The sequence below is a fragment of the Phascolarctos cinereus genome, unplaced genomic scaffold, assembly GCF_003287225.1.
Source record: "Phascolarctos cinereus isolate Bilbo 61053 unplaced genomic scaffold, phaCin_HiC Scaffold_7;HRSCAF=346, whole genome shotgun sequence".
Lineage (NCBI taxonomy): Eukaryota > Metazoa > Chordata > Mammalia > Diprotodontia > Phascolarctidae > Phascolarctos > Phascolarctos cinereus.
Genome location: NW_027556180.1, coordinates 211,940 through 231,235, shown reverse-complemented (window position 1 = coordinate 231,235; position 19,296 = coordinate 211,940). Strand labels below are relative to the sequence as shown.

General features: G+C 55.0%; 1 protein-coding gene and 1 long non-coding RNA gene across 4 annotated transcripts; one reads left to right on the top strand and one right to left on the bottom strand.

Annotated features, from left to right (window-relative positions):
• Nucleotides 1–5,829: 5,829 nt before the first annotated feature.
• On the top strand, nt 5,830–14,881 carry DHX33 (DEAH-box helicase 33). 3 transcript variants are annotated; one of them, XM_078147351.1, is made up of 12 exons: nt 5,830–6,091; nt 8,573–8,733; nt 9,046–9,273; nt 9,358–9,528; nt 10,069–10,254; nt 10,703–10,814; nt 11,966–12,125; nt 12,277–12,365; nt 12,458–12,588; nt 12,664–12,891; nt 13,335–13,434; nt 13,601–13,687. In XM_078147351.1, the coding sequence occupies exons 1-12, from the start codon at nt 5,884–5,886 to the stop codon at nt 13,630–13,632; spliced, it is 1,806 nt and encodes a 601-aa protein (XP_078003477.1). In that variant the 5' UTR covers nt 5,830–5,883; the 3' UTR covers nt 13,633–13,687. The 3 variants fall into 3 exon arrangements, with proteins under 3 accessions (XP_078003477.1, XP_020820361.1, XP_020820360.1); XM_020964702.2 differs by lacking the exon at nt 13,335–13,434 and adding an exon at nt 14,349–14,881 and having other exon boundaries at nt 5,831–6,091; nt 12,688–12,891; XM_020964701.2 differs by lacking the exon at nt 13,335–13,434 and adding an exon at nt 14,349–14,881 and having other exon boundaries at nt 5,832–6,091.
• On the bottom strand, nt 10,791–19,244 carry LOC144454790 (uncharacterized). The gene is made up of 2 exons (XR_013483335.1): nt 18,417–19,244; nt 10,791–15,316 (listed from the first exon to the last, which is right to left on the bottom strand). It is a non-coding gene; the product is annotated as an uncharacterized LOC144454790 (long non-coding RNA).
• Nucleotides 19,245–19,296: the final 52 nt, after the last annotated feature.

The following is a 19,296-nucleotide window of genomic DNA, read 5'->3' as shown; positions in this document are numbered from 1 at the left end:
AGCTCATGGGTTGGGGCTCGTGAGTTTTAGTTTGAGAAGTCTGGATGCTTGGTGTGCCTTTGAATCTGAGCAGTCACCCCATCCTCACCCCACTCTCCAACCTGCAACCTTGTGAGGGCCAGTCTGAGGAGGTTGCCTCTGAGGGAGGTGCCGTTCACTGAAAGGCCCAAAAGAAGCCCATCTGAACACCCAAAAGTGTCATGGCTGCTTTGCCTCACCAGACATCACAGCTATCCATGGTATCCTCTTTGGATGCATCTGAAGAGTTGCCAAAATTAGCCAAGCAGACAGGAACAGTTCATGCCTCCCACAAAGGGAGGCCGGAGGAGTCAGACAGAGGCATGGGGGGAGGGGCAGGAGACCACTTCCCCTGCACTCTGTACTCACCATCAGAGGCCCTTAGGGCCCATGATCTCAAAGCACACACAGAACGAGGCCCAACCAAACATGTTGCAGGGAGGAGGCTGAAGGTCAAGCTAGAAGGATGTCCACTCCCCAGGGCTGCCCTGGCCAGACCTGCTATGAGCCTCCAGGTGGCCACTGAGCTCCATCTGCCCATTCTAAGAAAGAGGAAGCCAAGGAAAAGGTCAAAGCGCAGGTGGGTTTACCCAGAGCTGCAGCTGGCATAGCCGTGGGTTCAATAGTGGATCCAGTCAAACTGGCAGAAATCATGGGCTTTATGAAATGGCTCCTAGGCGGCGGCCTGTCATCATGTTTCTTCTACTTGGAAGTTTATTCCTTAACCATACAAAAGAAACGAGTTTTATTTTTTGATCTGGACCTTTATAAGTTTTACAGTAATTGTCAATTAACCAGTCAATCAACAAGCATTTAGTAAGTACTTACTGTGTACCATGCATTGTGCTAAGTTAGAGACATAATACAAAAAAGGAAGATGACTCCTGCCCTCAGGGAGTTTACAGTCTAGCCAGGGGAGAAGCCAATCAGAGGAGTCCCAGCATGGGAGGTTTGGGAGTTCATAGTTCCTGCAATCCTCCAGGCAGGTGGGAGTGATGTATGAAGCGAAGGGCTAGAGATGGACCTGGTCCTCAGGTCACCAGGGAAGACAGGCTTGAGAGAAGACTTCAGGGAGAAGTGGGGGACATCAGCCATGTCCAGAGGCACAGAGGGTCAAGAACAGAGGCCAGATCCAAAATGGAGAGGGAGCTGGGGAAGAAGCCAAGGCAGTTGCCGGTTTAGGACCATGATCCGGCAGGCTCCGTGCGGGCGGGGAGGAATGCTGGGCATGGCGAGAGGAGCCCCCTGAGACTCCAGCTGGAGGCGGGAGTGGAGAATGGTCCCCCCCATCTGGATGGGAGCTTCTCAGGGGCAAGTTTGCCTTCCTCTTTGTATGACAGAGATGACTAGCTTGTGCGTCACGGCCACCACGAGCACCTTCCAGATAGCATCTCAGCTGATCCTCAGGAAAACCCTGGGAGGTAGGAGATGCAATGATCCCCTTTTACAGGTGAGAAGACCAAGGGGCAGCGAGGTGGCACAGTGGATAGAGCACCGGCCCTGGATTCCAGAGGACCTGAGTTCAAATGCAGCCTCAGACACATAACACTTACTAGCTGTGTGATCCTGGGCAAGTCACTTAACCCTATTGCCTAACCCCTCCCCCCCAAAAAAAATACAGGTGAGAAGAGCAAGGCAAATAAAGGCTAAGTTTCACAACCACTGAGTGTCTGAGGTAAGATTTGAACTCAGGTCTTCTAGGCCCAGCACTCTTTCTACCATGATTCCTCCTGTTTGCTGATTGATTGGTTAACTGGCTTGGTCCTAGGCAAGGTCCTGGACACAGTGGCCAAAGCGATTTTCCTAAGGTGAAGATCTGATGCTGTTATTCATTCCCTTTCTTAAAAAAAAAAAAAAAAAGAAAGAAAGAAAGAAAAAAGAAAAAAACCCAAAGTTCTAGTGACAACTTCTGGGATTAAATCTGACCTCCACTGTTTGGTATTTGAAGGTGGGAGCTGGGTGGTGCAGTAGCTAGAGCCCCAGGCTGTGAGTCAGGAAGACCGGGTTCTAATCTGGCCTTACTCATTCACTAGCTATGTGACCCCGGGCAAGTCACTTGGCAAGGGTCGGAGCTAGGTGGCTCACTGGATGATAGAGTGCTGGGCCTGAAGTCAGGAAGACCCGAGTTCAAATCCAACATCAGACACTTACTGGTTGTGACCCTGGACAAGCCTGGCCCTGTTTGCAAGCAGCTAGGTGTCTCACTGGATGGAGTGCTGGACCTGGAGTCGGGAAGACTCATCTTCCCAAGTTCCAATCTGGCCTCAGACACTTCCTAGCTGTGTGATCCTGGGCAAGTCACTTCACCCTGTTTGCCTCAGTTTCTTCATCTGTAAATTGAGCTGGAGAAGGCAATGGCCAACCGCTGCAGTGCCTCTGCCAAGAAAACCCCAGGTAGGGTCACAGAGAATCCGACACAATTGAATCATGATTGTAAGGTGTTTAGCACAGGGCCTGGCACATAGTGAGCACCACATAAACACACATCACCTCCCTTCCGGCTCTCCAGGCTCCATCTCCCACCTTCTGCTCTGGCACTGGCTCCCCAGCCACCTTCTCCAGGCCTCCCCAGCAGGTGACCTGCCCTCTACTTTGCCTTGACCTCCGCTGGACCTCCTTGGGTGCTCGGAGCACACTCCACAGTGACTGTCCCACTGCCCTCCCACGGCTCTGTGGGGGTCTTTTTAGTGCTCTGGCTCTTGCCCCGATTATGGGCATGTGGTCAGTCTGGTCAGTTAGTGTTTAAAAATGACACTCAGTAAGACAGCACAGTAAGAAAACTTGGTTCAAACTGTGCTCTCCAAAGGCCATGACAGTGCATCCTCCTGGCACCTACGGAACCCTGGGGAGTGGCGGCTCAGGAGGCCAAGCGGTCATCTCAGCTCCCAGGTGATGGAATTCCTTCCCGTCAGCTCAGACAAGCTTCTTCGCTGGGCTCCCAGTGGAGAAGTGAGCCCTTACCCAGTATGCCCTTGGCTCCCCCGGGCAGATGTGACCATTAGCGGACAGGACAGGGGCTCTCTGGCCCCCCACCTTCCTCCAACCTCCGGCCACACAGAGGACCCTTCACACTTAGTCTGAATCGGACTGATTGACATTTGTTTTCCCCTCCTTAAGGTATCGGCGTTTCATGACTCAGTGGGCCTGACTTACACAACCAACACCCTACGCTTCCATACTGTAGCCCTCATTAGATCAGAAGCTCCTTGAGGGAGGGCAGCTTGTGTTCCCCGCATGTGGCCTGGTGGCTGGCACCTCACCAGCGATGAATAAGGGCTCGTGGATTAAGGGGCCGGTTCTGGTCCTAGGTTGGCCTCCGAGGCCTTGGGGAAGGTCACTCGAGGGCAGTGGGTCCCACTGGCAGTCCCCAAGCTGTGCCTGGGTAACTATGTGCCTGTGCACAGGGGTGCAGGCTGATCTCTGCCTGGACGCTCCCTGTGCCCACAGAACTTCTGAATCCTCCCTGCCGCCGTGGGGGCACACCCTGGGAGCTGGGGTGATGGAGGCTCCGGCTCCAGGTCCATCCAGCCACGGCTCTGGAAGTCTTTCTTCACCTCCCCCATCCTCCCCCAAAACAGGTTGAACCTACCCATCCAAGGACTCCCTGTGGGCGCTGGGGAAGAACACAAACAGCTGACCATCCCTCCCAGCTCCTGACAGCTGAACTCTGTCCCGTCTCCCCAGACATGCAGGGCTGCCTGACTCCCTGGTACATCTCCACCCAAGGACAATTACAAGCTCTCTGGGTGAATGCCAGGCCGCCGTGGCCCAAACTCACTTCTTTGCCCACACCTCACCCAGCCCCAGAAGGTGAGGGCGGGGTGGGAATGCCCTCATCGCCATCCCCCCTCCTCCCTCCCTCAGTGACCTCTCCTCCTTGGAGGTTCATGGAGCTCATGCTGATGGCTCGTGGTTACTGCCCTCCTTCCCTCCTCAGTGAATTCAGTGCTGGGCTCACAGTCTTTCTCTCCACCTGGGGGCCCTCCCTGAAGCACTTCCTGTGAGCTCCCGCTCCAGCCCGCTCAGCCACCCCCAGACCTCAGCCACCCCCAGACCGTCATACCCTCTGTCTTGACTTTACCCACAGAGGCATCATGAGATTGCTTTATCTGATCACAATCTTTCCCTTCTCCCTCTGCCTTACAACCCCAAACCCTGTCCTTTGTCCTCACTGTGACCAGCAATCCCTCAATAGCATTTACATAGCACCTACTATTGGGTCGACACAGTTCTGGGGGATTCGTGATGAAACATGTCAGTGTGGACCGAGACATTTTCTCTTTTGTGGCCATGGCTGGTGTGCTTGACTATACTTGTCTCTAATGGTTTTTGGTTTTCTTGTTCCGTGGGGTGGTGGGGAGGGAGGGAAGAGAAAATTCAGACCTGAAAATAAAACATCCTGTGGTAACCCTGGTTCCTTCCCAGCTTTCCCTGCTTCTTACACCCCTCATGTACCCCCCCATCAGTGACACCGGCAGCTTCTCTGCCTGGAAGTATCTCCCTCCCTCAAGTCCCAGCTAAAATCTCTTTTTCAGGAAGCTGGCTATTCCGTGGTTTCAGTGATCATCTCTAGGAAGGGGGTTCTGAACTCTGTTTACCCAGCCCTGACCTCTGTCTTGACCTCCAGCTGCCTGTCAGTTGTCTACCTGAAAACTCGGTGTGCCCAAACCCTGGCTGCCCCAACTTCCATATCACCAAGGTTTCATTTTGGACTCTTCAGTCTCGCACCTCCCCCATATTCCTCTCCGCTTACATAGTTGAGACCTTGGTTCAGACCCTCACCATCTCGTGCCTGGAATAGCTGCTGGGGAAGGGGGGGAGTCTTCCTGCCTCAGGTCTGCCCCCCCCAACCCATCCTCCATTCAGCCACCAAAGTGAGCTTCTTAAAGGTCTGTCCAACCAAGTCACCTCCCCACCTGCTCCCCATCACCTCCAGGATCAAATCCAGAGCCCTCTGCTTGACAGTCAAAGCCTTTCCTACCCTAACTCCTCCTCCTAGCCCGCTCCCCACATGTGTCTTACAATCCCTCCATGCTCCCCTTCCCCAGACCTTCTGAAATTACCTCCAACCAATCCTGTATATAGCAGTTATCTGCATGTTTTCTCTCCCATTGGGCTGAGCCCTCCTTGACAGCAGAGGCTTTTTTTTTTCCTGTGGGGGGGATGGGGAGGAGCCGCAGCTAGGTGGTGCAGTGGATAGGGGACGGGGCCTGGAGTCAGGAGGACCCAAGTTCAAACCTAACCTCAGACACTTATAGCTAGGTGACCCTGGGCAAGTCACTTTACCTGTTTGCCTCGGTTTCCTCATCTATAAATTGGGAGCATAATAGCATCTACCTCCCTGGGCTGTAAAGAGCCTGGCACACAATAGGTGCTTAATGTTTGCGGAAGTTTTATCTCTCTCACATAAAAGAATGAAGACCAGGGTCTGGCAGGCTGGAGAACCCAAGACCCCCAGGGTAGAGCCTTGGGGGGGGCACTTGAGTCCCAGAGGGGATGCACGTGGTCCTGGGGGCGGGGCTACCCACTCTGGAATGGTCCTATGCTATGGCACCTTAAGCCGCCGTGCTCCCCCAACGGCTCCGCATTCGGCCCCTCGCGCCCTACCCACCCGTGACCGACCACGACGCATGGTCTCTTTGGCTATAGCCAGATTTGAGAGGTGGGGCTGGCCGCTGTGACTGCCGGAACTACAAACCCCAGGAACCCTCGCGCCCCTCCTTCCGCGCGCAGCTGGCGCACCTTGAATTCGCTGCCCGGTTGTGTGGCCCTCCCCCCCCGCCCCGCCTCTCCGGGCCCTCGTGCACAGGCGCGTTAGCCCTTCGTGCGCAGGCGCGCTAGGTCCCCGCGTGCTGCTGCCCCGCGATGCCGGAGGATCGCGGCCCTCCTCCGGCCAAGCGCTTCCGGGCCGGGCCCGGGATCCCCGGGAGCCGCGGCGCTATGCTGCCCGGGGGCCACCGGCCGCCACTGGGAGCCGAGGCCTTGGAGCATCAGCGCCGGAGTCTGCCCATCTTCACGGCGCGCGGGCCGCTCCTGGCCCGCCTGCGGAGCATCGAGTGCGCCGTGCTCATTGGTGAGGCCGCGGGGCAAGAGGAGCGCCCCCTACTGGCGGGAGGGTGAAGAGCGGCATACACTGGGGCCGGGGAAGCAAGCAGGCGGAGGGAAGGGGAGGTGCGCATGCGCGAGTGTAGAGTCTGGGCGTTGTTGCTTGAGGCAGGGAGTTTCCGGTGCGCATGCTCACTTAGATCTCTGAAGCCTGAATGGGCCTTCTGTGCCTTCGAATGCCAATCTGAGTATTTTGTATTATTTCTTGGAGGCCATAGGGAACCACTGGAGTTTATTGAGTCTGTGTGTGTGGAGGGGGGTGGGGGAAATACCTTTGGTGGTTAAATAGAGGATGGACTGGAGGGGAGAGAAACTTGAGGCAGAAGGGACCCCCCCCCCCAGCAGCTACTGCTGTAGTCTAGGCTTGAGGAGAGCAGGGTCTGCACCAGAGTCGGGGCAGGGCCCAGGCAGAGAAAGGCTGATGGTACAGAGGTGAAACTGAACAGAGATTTTCTTGTGAAATCACAAGAAATGTTGCCTAGGTGAAATAGACAGATGCAGCAGCCTTGGCACCAGATTGGATCTGGGGGGTGAGAGAGTGAGGAGTCCAGGATGATTGCCGGGTTGTGAGCCTAAGGTCCTGGGAGGAAAGAAAATGAGTTCTGCTTGGGACATCCAGCTGGAGATGTGGGGCTGGCAGTGTAGAGGAGAGAAATCTGGGTTCGATATAGAGGTTTGGGAGTCGTCAGCATAGAGGTGGTAGTTAAACCTGTGGGAGCTGATGAGCGAATCTGTACAATTAATAGCGTTTGTATGGTTTTCAAAGCAATTTACATGCGTCTTCTTATTTAATCCTCACTAAAACCCTGGGAAATAGGTGTTGTGACTACAGATGAGGAAACTGAGACCACACAAGGTTGTGTGATCAGGGTTACCAGGACCAAGGGCCTTACTCTAGGCCCAGAATTCCATCTACTGGGCCTCCAAGCTGCCTCAGAGTATAGAGAAAAGAGGGTCCAGCCGAGAACCCTGGGGAATACTCACTGTTAGAGGGTGTGCTATAGAGGATGAGCCAGCAAAAGAGATGCCATCCACAAAACCCCAGAGAGATGAGAGCGTCCAGTAGAGGGTGGTCAGCTGTGGCTGAGGCAGCAGATAGGACGAGAAAGATGAAGCCTGAGGAAAAGCCGGTGAAGAGGCTCTTACTGACTTTGAGTGGCAGCCAGATTGCAAAGGACTCACCAGTGAGTGAGAGAAGGGGAAGGGGAGACAAGTTTAGATTGCTTTTTCTAGGGGTTTGGCTGAGAAAAGGAAGGAAGAAGGGGATATAGGAGGGGTTGATAGCCGGGTCTAGTGGGGTTGTTTTAAGGCTGGTAGACACTTGGGCTCATTTGTAGTCAGCAGAGAAGGAGTCCATTGCCAAGAATAGATTGAAAACTAGGGGGATGATGTGTATGGTTTCAGGGGCTACAGGCCAGGGTGTGAGGACCTTCTTTATTAGGGAATGGAACAAAGTCGGCAGAAATGTTGGCTCCATGGTAGGGGAGGCTCAGACCAGTGTGAGGAGAGTGATGGGATGGGCAAGTGAGTCATTCTGGTGTGATGGAAAGAGGGGCATGGGAGGATCTTCAGAGGCTTCGCCTTGGGCATTCATCCCTTTTACCTCTCTCCTGTGAGGGTTGAAGGAAACTAGGGATGCTGAGAGGCTGAGGGAAGGAGATGGGACAAGTTGGCCAGCGTGGCTGACTGCAGTCTGAGTTTTTGGTCAGTCATGTCCGACTTCTCGAGACCTCATTTGGGCCTTTCTTGGGAAAGATACTGCAGTGCTTTGCCATTTCTTTCTCTAGCTCATTTTACAGATGAGGCTACTGAGGCAAACAGGGTTAAGTGACTTGCCCAGGGTCGCACAGCTAATAAGTATCTGAGGCTGGATTTGAACTCAAGAAGATGAGTCTTCCTAACTCCAGGCCTGGCGCTCTATCCACTGCGCCACCTAGCTACCCAGCATGAGTAGAAGCAAGTAAAGTATAAGATGTCTGGAAAGGTAGAAAGAGAGCAGGCCACGGAGGGATTTAAAAGCCAACAGAGGAGCTTGTGTTTGACCCTGGAGGTCCTAGGGGACCACTAGAGTTTGTCCACTGGCTTCAGCTGAAGTGCTTAGGGAAGCTCGTTTCTTCCCTGGTACATTTGAGATACAAGTGCACTCTTTCAAAACTCAGTCATCTCCATGTGTAAGATGTGTATTCAGTGTCCAGAAGACCCTTGGGTTTCAGTGTTTCCTCCGAAGGTCACTGTGCTTCTTTGTGGCTTCAGAGACCCTTGGATCATACCTCTGCAGCCCCTGAGCTGGAGGACCAATGCCCTGGCCAGCGCTTGGCCGAATCCGGCCTGGTCTTGGCTTTCTGTGGGGCACCTCACCCTAACTCTGGTGTCCCCAGATTCTGGGAACGGGCAGGGGTCAGTGAAACTCTTCATGAAAGGCATTCTCTGTCCTGTTCTCATTACCCAGGGGAGACCGGCTCAGGGAAGACAACACAGATTCCGCAGTATGTTTACGAGGCAGGCCTGGGCCGCCCAGGTGTCATCGCCGTGACGCAGCCTCGCCGAGTTGCTGCCATCTCCCTGGCTGCCAGAGTCTCGGATGAAAAGAGATCGGAACTGGGCAAGCTGGTGGGTAGTTAGCCTGGAGCAGCATCCTGAAATAGGTTTCTCTTTTTCAGATGGTTCTGGACTCTAGCTAGGTCATGGTGCTCTGACCACCTTTCTGGCTAAATGACTGAGGAAGTATGGTTTTCAGGGCTGGAAGCTTTGAAGTTATAGATGAACTGGACCAGCCCTTCCTGTTACAGACGAGGAAACTGAGGCCTGCACTAATCCCCCCTCCGCCCCCCCAATCAGCACAGCAGAGCTGGAAGTCAGAATCCATGGCTTCCCCAGAGACAGTCCTGCCTGTTCTTGGCTCAGCCTCCCTCCATCTTGCAGGTGGGCTACACTGTCCGCTTTGATGACGTCACTTCTGAGGACACCAGAATCCTGTTTCTCACGGATGGGATGCTGCTCCGGGAAGCCATGTCTGATGCTCTGCTGCGAAAGTATAGCTTTGTCATTTTGGATGAGGCTCACGAGCGAACCATCCACACGGATGTGCTCTTGGGTGTGGTGAAAGCCGCCCAGCGCCGGCGAAAGGAGCTGAGGAAGCCTCCGCTCAGAGTGAGTCTGGCGGTGGCTGGGTGGGGCCCTGCCCCCCCGGCCGCGCTCCCTCCCTCCCTGCCCTGAGCTGGGCTGTCTCCCTAGGTCCTCGTCATGTCGGCCACCATGGACGTGGACCTCTTTTCCCGGTACTTCAACGGCGCCCCCGTCCTCTATGTGGAGGGTCGGCAGCACCCCATTCAGGTTTACTACACCAAACAGCCACAGAGTGATTACCTCCACGCCGCACTGGTGTCCATCTTCCAGATTCACCAGGTGCGCTTCCCTGGGGAGCAGAGGAGGCCACTGGGAGCCCAGCAAGGCTGGATCTTGGCTGTGGGACCCTGAGGGGATGGGCGAGGACAGTGAATGTGAGTTCAGGATGTGCAACCTTCGGTGACCTGGCAGAGAAAGACACCCCTGCCTGACCTGGTGGAATGTTCTCTCCTCCGGGGATGGAGCGCCTATGAAAACTTTGTACACCCCCGTGCTCCATCCTCACACCTTAACCCTAAATGCCCAAATTTCTCTGGGAGATTCACAACAGTGGCAGGGGGCCATGGGCGTGGGCCCAGTCAGGTGCAGGTGGCCCAGCTCTCACCCTGCTGATGATCCAGGGGGAGCAGGAACTCTGTGCTCCCTCCCCCACCCCCTGCCCTGGGGCTGTCCCAGGAAGCCTTCCCCAGCACCCCTGACCCTGTGGTTATCAGGCTGTCAGGTGATTCTCCTCTCCTAGACTGGAAGCTTCTTGAGGGCAGGGCTGTGCTCTGATCAGGGTGCTCCAGGTGCCTAATCAGAGGCTCTGCCCCCATGCAGGAAGCGCCTTCTTCTCAGGACATCCTGGTGTTCCTCACGGGGCAGGAGGAGATCGAGGCCCTTTGCAAGGCCTGCCGAGACATTGCCCGGCACCTGCCTGAGGGCTGCCCACCGCTGCTGGTGCTGCCACTATACGCCTCCCTTCCCAGCTCCCAGCAGCTCAGGGTCTTCCGAGGGGCCCCCAAGGTCAGTCCAGCAGAAAGCATCTGCTCTCCCTCCCCAGTAGGCACTGTGTGTGCCTCAGTGTTAGTTCCCGTGACCGGAAGCCAGACCCTGAAGTGTGTCCTGACTGCTTCTGTTGAAAGGCGCCAAGGGGAAGCTAGAGGCTTGCCTTAGTTTGTCCTATCCAGGGACCCCAGAATCAGGGGAGTCATCAGAGGGGTCATGAGGCCTGACAGTTCAGTCGCTTCTCTCCTCCCCCTTGACTTTCTACGGCTGTTTCACCAAGCAATCCTGGCCCCAGAATGGCGGCTATAACTCAGAGAAGGTGCCCGGAGAGCCCCCCCCCCGCTTGCCACCCACCTGCCTTAGTGCCTTAGATCTGTTCAGGGAAAGACCAGGCCAGTGCACACGAATGTCTACATATGTTCTGGCCATCACTTATGGGGCTTTGGGACTCTTCTTCACCATCCAGGGTTCTCGCAAAGTGATCATTTCAACCAACATTGCAGAAACCTCCATTACCATCACGGGCATAAAGCATGTGATTGACACAGGCATGGTCAAGGCCAAGAGGTTTAATCCTGGTGAGCGTCTGGCAAGGTGGGAGGTGGGGTTGGGTGGGGAACCGCAGGTCTCACTTTTCCTAAGCAAGGAAAGATGGAGGACAAGAGACACAGACACAAATGTGCACACACACGCGTGCATATATAGACCACACACGTACATACACACAGACACATACATACTTGCACACCCACACGCATACACAGACGCACACACACACACGCACATGCGTGCACATGGGGGAGAGACACCCACCAAGAAGAGAGATAGAGCATGGGGAAGACGTGGGATCTCCCCAGGGAAAGCTTGGGGTGTCATCATGGTTGTCCAGACCGTGTGGGTGTCTGGAGACCGTTTGTGTGGTGAACGAGAGAAGTGTTTGCCAGGCTTGTTCCCCTGCCTGTGCCTTTGGCTCTGCGGCCTGGACCCCTGCAGCTTCCCTGGGGTCAGCAGCCCGGGGCTTCTCACTGCCCTTTCCACTCTGGTCCCCAAACTTGGCTTGTGCTCAGGCCCTCTGGCTCCCAGAATCTCAGACTTGGGAGGCTGGAAGGGGCCTCTCCTGAGGCGGCCCCCTGGACTTGGGGACACTCTCTGGACATTTGCCCCAAGGACCCCTCGTTTCCACTTTCTTCCCTCGCTGCCAAGCAGGGCAAGGGAAACCCTGATTGCTCTGTGGACTAGCCCCTCAGAGCCTTAAGGACGCCTCTCTCTTTCCCCAGCATGCACACTCCTATGCTTGCGTACACCCTCTCTTCCCCAGTCTTCCCCTTATCTTTTTTTTTTTTTGTGAGGCAGTTGGGGTTAAGTGACTTGCCCAGGGTCACACAGCTGGTGAGTGTTATGTGTCTGAGGCTGGATTTGAACTCAGGTCCTCCTGACTCCAGGGCTGGTGCTCTATCCACTGCGCCACCTAGCTGCCCCTCCTCCAGTCTTCTCCAGGCTAGCTCCTTCAGACACGGGTTCAGGTCCCTTCCTCAGCCTCGTGGTCCTCCTCCAGCTTTTCCCCCGTAGCTTCCCAGCGTCCTTCCTCACCACGGTGTGGTCAGAGGAGAACAGCATGGTGGGGCCGGCGCCTCCCTGGCTCCCCCTCAGGGGCTCAAGGCCCACCCGGGGCCAGCCAGAGCCAGACTCCATTTGGGGATTTTGACCACACTGGTTTCATTCTTCCCAGAGAGTGGCCTTGAGGTGTTGGCTGTCCAGCGGGTGTCAAAGACCCAGGCATGGCAACGGACGGGGCGGGCTGGCCGCGAGGACAGTGGAGCTTGTTACCGCCTTTACACGGAGGATGAGTTTGAGAAATTCGATAAGATGACCATCCCAGAGATCCAGAGGTGTGAAGGGTCCCCCACCCCTTCCATGGGCCTTTTTCTTGGCTTGGGATGGGATTTCTGGCCTCCTGCTCTTGGTGCCCCTTTCCTGTGCATTGATTGAGTCAGAGAGAGGTCACTGACAGACCCCTTGCCCGGCCTGGGCTCTTCCTAGGTGTAACCTGGCCAGTGTCATCCTACAACTCTTGGCCTTGCGTGTGCCGAATGTCCTCACTTTTGATTTCATGTCTAAGCCATCCCCAGGTGAGTGGGGGCCCCTTGTGGGAGGGCCGTGGGCCAGAGAGGGGCCGTTCTGGGGAGACCTTGGGCTCCTCTCTGGGCTCTGTACCCCACAGATCATCTCCAGGCAGCCCTGGAGCAGCTGGAGTTGCTGGGGGCCCTCCAGCGGAAGAAGGATGAGCCACTGGCACTGACCCCGACTGGAAGGAAGATGGCAGCCTTCCCCTTGGAGCCCAAGTTTGCCAAAGTAAATCCACGCCATTACCGTCAATCTTCTTTCCTGAGCCCCTGGCCCCATGGGGGCCCGCAACCCGGCTTTCAGCGGCTCCCTGTTTTTCCTTTACAGACCATCCTTCTCTCCCCCAAATTCCACTGCACGGAAGAGATACTGACCATTGTTTCCCTGCTGTCTGTGGACAGCGTCCTGTACAACCCTCCCTCCCGGCGGGATGAGGTGCAGTGCGTCAGAAAGAAGTTTGTCTCCAGCGAGGGGGACCACCTGACCCTGCTCAACGTGTACCGAGCCTTCAGAAACGTTGGCGGGAACAAGGTAGGCAGAGACCCCTGCACCCTCGGCGGCGGCGTGGCCTCCAGAAACACCAACGCCTGTGTCGGGGAGGCTTCAGCCAGACGCTGACCACATGGTGCCCCACACCATGCAGCCCAGGTCCAATCCTTACGCCTTTGTCCTTTTCCAGCCCGATTCCCCGGGTCAACTTTGTGACTGAAAACAAACCAGCCACTGTGCCATGGCAGGGTATACAGTGCTCTGCCCTGGTAGTCCCCCACCTCTCTGCCATGAAGGAGGAGGAGGGTTGTGTTTCATTCTCTTTTTACATCGGTCACAGCTTGAGCCCCCCCCCACATGCACGTACACACACACACACACACACACACACACACACACACACACACACACACACACACACACACACACACACACACACACACACACCCCCACCCTCTCTCACACTCACTCTCTCACATTCCCAGGCCAGCCTCTGTGCTAAGGCCGGTCACTGTGATGAGACAATAGTGCACGCTGTTTGCAGAACTGGAGCCCTGGCGTCGGTCCTGGCCTCCTTGGGCCCAGGTAAGGACATGATACTGCGTTCTTATGGTCCTTGCCAGGGGAAGGGTTCTGAGGTGGGGACCGCCTCAGAGTATCCAGAGAGCCAGAGCAGGCTGCCGTCGGCCCCACCTCGAGTGGAATCTGCTTCTGGGAAGCTAAGGGCTGTGCGCCTTTCTCTCATCCCTAGGAATGGTGCAGAGAGAATTTTGTCAACAGTAAGAACATGATGCTGGTGGCGGAAGTCCGAGCCCAGCTCCGGGACATCTGTATCAAGGTAAAGTGGGGCCTTTCTTGAGCATGTGAGGCTGCAGCTGTCGAGTGCACCGGTGGCCCCGGGCCCCGCCCTCTGGTGGCTGGGCGAGCGCAGCTGCCCTCCTCCCCGCACCAGGAACTCCGTCAGGGTGGACGCCAGGCGTTCCCGAGCCCCGCCGCGGAGTGGTCGTTTGTTTGGTTCATTTTGTACCCATTGACCAGAACCTTCCTCCAAGGTCGGTCCCATGTTCCTTCTCTGCCCGTTTGCTCCTAGGGCCAGAGGGACTTGGTGTAGTTTGACTGTCGTGGTCTTGAGGGGATCAGGGTAAGCCGTGAGCTGGCAACTCCTTGGGCACCCCCAGCCAGGCCATCCCTCTTGTTTGGGGGCAGCTGTGGCACTCCTCCTGAGGCCATGGCAAACCCCGTGTCCCGCTTCATCGGGCCAGACCTCCTGGGGGGGGGGCGTGTCTCCTGTTAACAGCACGATGGGCCGCTCACTCCCTGGGATCGTGCCCTGCTCTCTAACAGATCATTTGGATGAGAGATGCTGGCCTGAGGAGGAAGCGGCCCTAAGCTTCCCCTCTGTGCACCAGCCAGTGGGAGCCCAGGCTTCTGGCCAGAACCTCGGCCTGTCAGGGACAATTGCAGGAGCGAGTCCTCTTTCCCCTTGTCTTTCTGGACAGATGTCGCTGCCAATCGAGTCTTCACGGGCAGACACGGGGAACATTCGCCGATGCCTGGCACACGGCCTTTTCATGACCACGGCCGAGCTTCAGCCCGACGGGACCTACGTCACTGTGGACACCCGCCAGCCAGTGTCCATCCACCCGTCCTCTGTCCTGTTCCACTGCAAACCAGCCTGTGTCACCTACAACGAGCTGCTGTCCACCAACAGGTGTTACATGAGGGACCTCTGCGTGGTAGATCCGGACTGGCTCTATGATGCGGCCCCTGACTACTTCCGCAGGAAGATGCGGGCTGCCCAGAGCTGAGCCTGGTAGCTGGGCCGACGGTCGGCTAGCAGCTTAGACCGGGGGGTGGACAGGGCAGGTCAGAGCTCAGTGCCTGGCACGTGCTGGCTTTGGAAGCTGCAGCCGAGGTTTGAGCCGTGCTCATTGCTGGCTGGTGGGCAGGAATCTGCCATGGTTGGCTCAGGTTTTTATCCATATGCAGTTTTTCAATGAAAAATGCAATAAATTTACTTTTGTAAAATTTTTAGGAAGGAGATGCTGCCGGCTGTGTACAGGTGTGGGGAGAGGAGGGGAGGAGAGAGAGGCCTTGGGGGCCGCTCCCTGCCAGGAGCCGTGGAGCTTGACAGAACTCTTGTGATCTGGCTCTGCCCTTTTCCAGTGACTGCAGCTGCTGGTGCTGGTGGTCACTGCGATGACGGTGATAGCTGGCAAAGTGTCTAGCCACCTTCTCTCATTTGAGCCTTCCAACAACTCTGGGTGCAAACCTGGCAGAGGGTGCTTCATGCCGAGTGTCCTGGGCAGGGAGCAGAAGGGCTGGGTGGTAGGGGCGGGGTGGCTCATGCTCCTAGGTCTAAGGTCATCTGTGTAATAATCATCTTTGTTAGCCATAGCGGGGTGGCAGCTTGGAAAGTGTTGCACTGTGAGTGACGAAGTGCTGAGTCTGGAACCTGCCTCGGCCCCTGTAAAAGTCACATCAACTCTGTTAGCCTCAGTGTCCACACCATAAAAATGGGCATGATAACTGCATCTAGCCCAGGGCTCTTTGCCCAGCAGGTCTCTGAATACACAGAGCATTGCTTGAGCGTGTCTGCCCTGTGCTAAGCCCTGGGAGTACAAATGCAGGTCAAGACAACCCCTGCCTTTGAGGGACTTCCATTCTAATGGGGAAGACAGCACATGAATGTAAACTGAAAAGGGGGAAGAGGAGAGGAGGTCTGTGTGCTCCTGGGCCAACTCAGGGCTACAGTGAAGATGGTGGTTGTAATCACTTCCTCACATGGAGGGTCCCAGAAGCCTAACTGAATCCTCATACCAGGGGCTTCTCTGCCCTGCCTCAGCCACAGGTAGACGTCATCCCTGGGAGCTTACCTCACCCACAAATGTGCCACCTCCCCTGTCAGACCATAATCTGCTGGCTGGTTTCCTCTGTCACCCGTGACCTCCAGAATGTTAGCCCTCTCAGGCCCCTCTGTGTCTTCTGCTCAGCGTGACCCCTTGGTGACCCCAGTCCATCTCTTCTCGAATCCCTGGCTCCATCATTATATTCCTGACTATGCCCAGCCAAGCCTTAGCCTTACTCCCGACATAGGTCACCTTTGCTCGTCCACTTGCGCTGCTGAATGACAATGGAGAAAATTATGCAGCTGTTCTGTCACTACACATTTGTGGCCACTTCGTGCGGGCCCTCGCTGCTTCCAGGCAATCCTTTTACCCCTCTCTAATTAGCTCACCACCCCACTCCAGTGAGGTTCCTCAAACCTCCCCTGGCTCCCTCTCCTGTCCCCCTCTCAGCTGAAGCCATTCACCATGAGCTCCCCTTTCTCCCCTATTCCTCATTTTCCCATCACCTCCTGTGTCTCAGGATGAAGCATCCTCACTCCCTACCAAAGCCAAAATCTGCACAAGTGATCCCCTTCCATGGTGTCCCAGCAGATCGCCCTCTCTGTCAGCCACACTTTCACTTACCTTCCATCTCTCCCTCCGCTGGCTCCTCCCCCGTGCTAATCAAACCCTCTCAGATCCTTCCATCCCTTTAACTATCTTCCTATGTCTCTTCTGCCTTTTGTGGCTAAACTCTTAGAAAAAAGCATCTACAAAAATGCCTTTCTTTTCTTCAGCCTTCAGGCCTTATCATTCCACCCAAACTGCTGTCTCCAGAGTTACTGCTGACCTCCTAATCGCCAAATCTAATGGCCTCTTCTGGCCCCCGCTATCTTCTGGATTCTCTAGGCTATCTAGCACTGCCCTGTCCTGGTTCTGCCTGTCTGACCACACCTCCTCAGGCCCCTTTGGTTATTCGTGTCACAGTCTGCTGCTTCTTGGGCATCCCTCAGGGCTCTGTCCTGGGCCCTTGCTTCCTCTCCCTCTCTATGCTACCTCACTGGGTGACCTCAGGAGCACCCAGTGAATGACTGTCTTTGTGCTGATGTTTCTTCATCTCCCAGTCCTGCCCCAGCCTCTGTGCTGACCTCCAATCTCACATCTCCAGCTGCCTCCTGGATATCTTGAAGCAGACATCCCGCACACGTCTTCATCTCAGCATGTCCAAAAGTGAGCTCATCTTCCACCACCCCCCCTTTTTTTTAAGGCAATTGGGGTTAAGTGACTTGCCCAGGGTCATACAGCTAGTAAGTCTCGTGTTCGGTCTCAGGTCCTCCTGACTTCAGGGCTGGTGTTGTATCCACTGTGCTGCCTAGCTGCCCTTCTCCCCACTTTCTAACTTCCCTATTATTTCTGAGGGTCTAACATGGAACTACAATCTGGGTGTCACACTCAGCTCTTCACTCTCTCTTGCAACATGTAAATCAGTGTTCGGGTAGGTAACTTCCACCTTGATAACATCTCTAGGATATGCCCCCCTCCCCAACACTGGTTCTACCCTGGTGCAGGTCCTCATCACCTCATACCTGGACTGTCGAAGAAGCCAGTTGCGGGGGGGGGGTGTCTTTGGGCTTCAAATGTCTCCCTACTCCGGTCCATCCTCCCCTCAGCCATTAAAGTGGTTTTCTGAAAGCTAAGTGCAAGTTTGACTGTGTTCTCACCACCCCCCCACACACACATTCACACCTCTCCCCCTTCAATAGTCTCCAGGGGCTCCCTAGCACTTCTAGGATTGAACTCAAAATCCTTTTTGGTGTTCACTCCTACCTTTCCAGTCTCCTTATACCTTATTCCCCAATTCTTTTGGATCCAGAGACCCCAGCTTCCTGGATGTTACATAAACAAAACCTCCATTTCTCAGGCATTTTCTTTGGCTGCTCCCCACCCCCATGCCTGGAATGCTCTTCCTCCTCTGCTCTGTCTCCTGCCTTCCTTCAAGTCCCAGCTAGAATCCATTTTTCTATACGAAGCCTTTCTGGGCTAAATGCCTTTCCTCTGTTGATTATCTTCAAATCATCACAAGTATGTATTATATGGTGTGTGTTGGTGTATGTGAAAATCAGGGTAGCTAAGTGGCACAGTGGATAGAGGTATCTGGCGTCAGATGCTAGCTATGTGACCCTGGACAAGTTACTTAACCCTGTTTGCCTCAGTTTGCTCATCTGTAAGATGAGCTGGAGAAGGAAATGGCAGACCTCTCCAGTATCTTTGCCAAGAAAATCTCAAACGGAGTAACAGAGTCAGCCACAACTGAACAACAAATGTATATGTGTGTGTGTGTGTGTATACGTATCCAACTCCCCATGTATTTATCTTTATATTTCTTACTTGTACAGAGTTATTTTTATACGATGAGCTCCTTAGGAGCTTCTTGTTCAGTCGTGTCCCGACTCTTCCATAGACAGAATTTCTCCTCTCACCCCACTCCTCGGCAATCGGGGTTAAGTGACTTGCCCAGGGTCACACAGCTACTAAGTATCAAATGTCTGAGGCACATTTGAACTCAAGTTCCCCTGACTCCAGGGCCAGTGCTCTATCCACTGCGCCACCTAGCTGCAGCATTTCTTTTTAAAATTCAATTTTGTTTTCACTTTCAAATTCTCTCCCTCCCACGTCCCTTCTCTTGCCCATTGAGAAAGCAAACAGAAAAAAAGCAAACAGGAAAAAAAAGTTACTAACGCGTAATGTCAAGCAAACCAAAGTCTTCGCTGGCTACATCTAAAAACATTGTGTCCATTTACACGGAGCCCAGCATCAGTGTCTCTGGTGGAGATACTCCTGGTTTCCTCCTGAGGTCTATGGAATTGTGACAGGCTCGATGGTGAGAATTTTCAGGGTCCTTGCTAGCTACTCAGCCCAGAGAAAGCAGGTACACCGCCGTTCATTTGACCAGAGTGGGACACGTCAGATCCGTGGAGGATGGACGTGTAAGTTTCACAGTTGACGAGATGACACTAATCTTTATCTGATCTCTCCTCCCGAGGTACATGATTCCAAGCAGGCTGGATACAATATAACCTCTGCCCGAGGTAGTTTGGATACAAAGTAACCTAGGCTACGCGCGCAGGCCCCTCCCTTTCTCCCGGCGCAGAAGACGCCGTCTGGGCACATAGGATACAAAGTAACCTTAGCCTGAAGCACAGACAATTCGGTCACGTGCAGGTTGGATACAATGTAACCTGGGCGCTCGCGGTCAGCTGCAGAGCACAGGATGAGGAGGGCTGGGGAGGAAACTGGCCTGAAATGGAGCCCGGCCTCCTTCAGGGGAGGGTCGGAGGGTCGGAGAAAAGAGCAGTGAAAAGAGTGAAGTTAAATAGGGCAGCAGAAAACGGGCGGGGAAAGGGCACCCTGCGCGTGCGTGGTACTGGGGCGGCTGTGCCCGGGGAATACTCTGCCTGAAGCCACTCTTGGGGAATTCCGGGTAATCCTCGCTCTAGAGCAGGAAGTGACTTCAGCGGTGGCGTCCAATCATCTCCAATCAGCCAATCATCGCGTCCTTGAACACCTTCACTGGGGCAGGCGCAGAAGGGACGCTGTCACTGCCTCCCGGCAAGGGGCG

Excerpts from the sequence above, each read along its gene's own strand:
- DHX33 (XM_020964701.2), top strand. The coding sequence starts at position 5,884 with ATGCCGGAGGATCGCGGCCCTCCTCCGGCCAAGCGCTTCCGGGCCGGG. Across the intron at positions 9,529-10,068 it reads CCATCTTCCAGATTCACCAG|GAAGCGCCTTCTTCTCAGGA; the intron begins GTGCGCTTCCCT and ends GCCCCCATGCAG. Across the intron at positions 12,366-12,457 it reads CATGTCTAAGCCATCCCCAG|ATCATCTCCAGGCAGCCCTG; the intron begins GTGAGTGGGGGC and ends TGTACCCCACAG.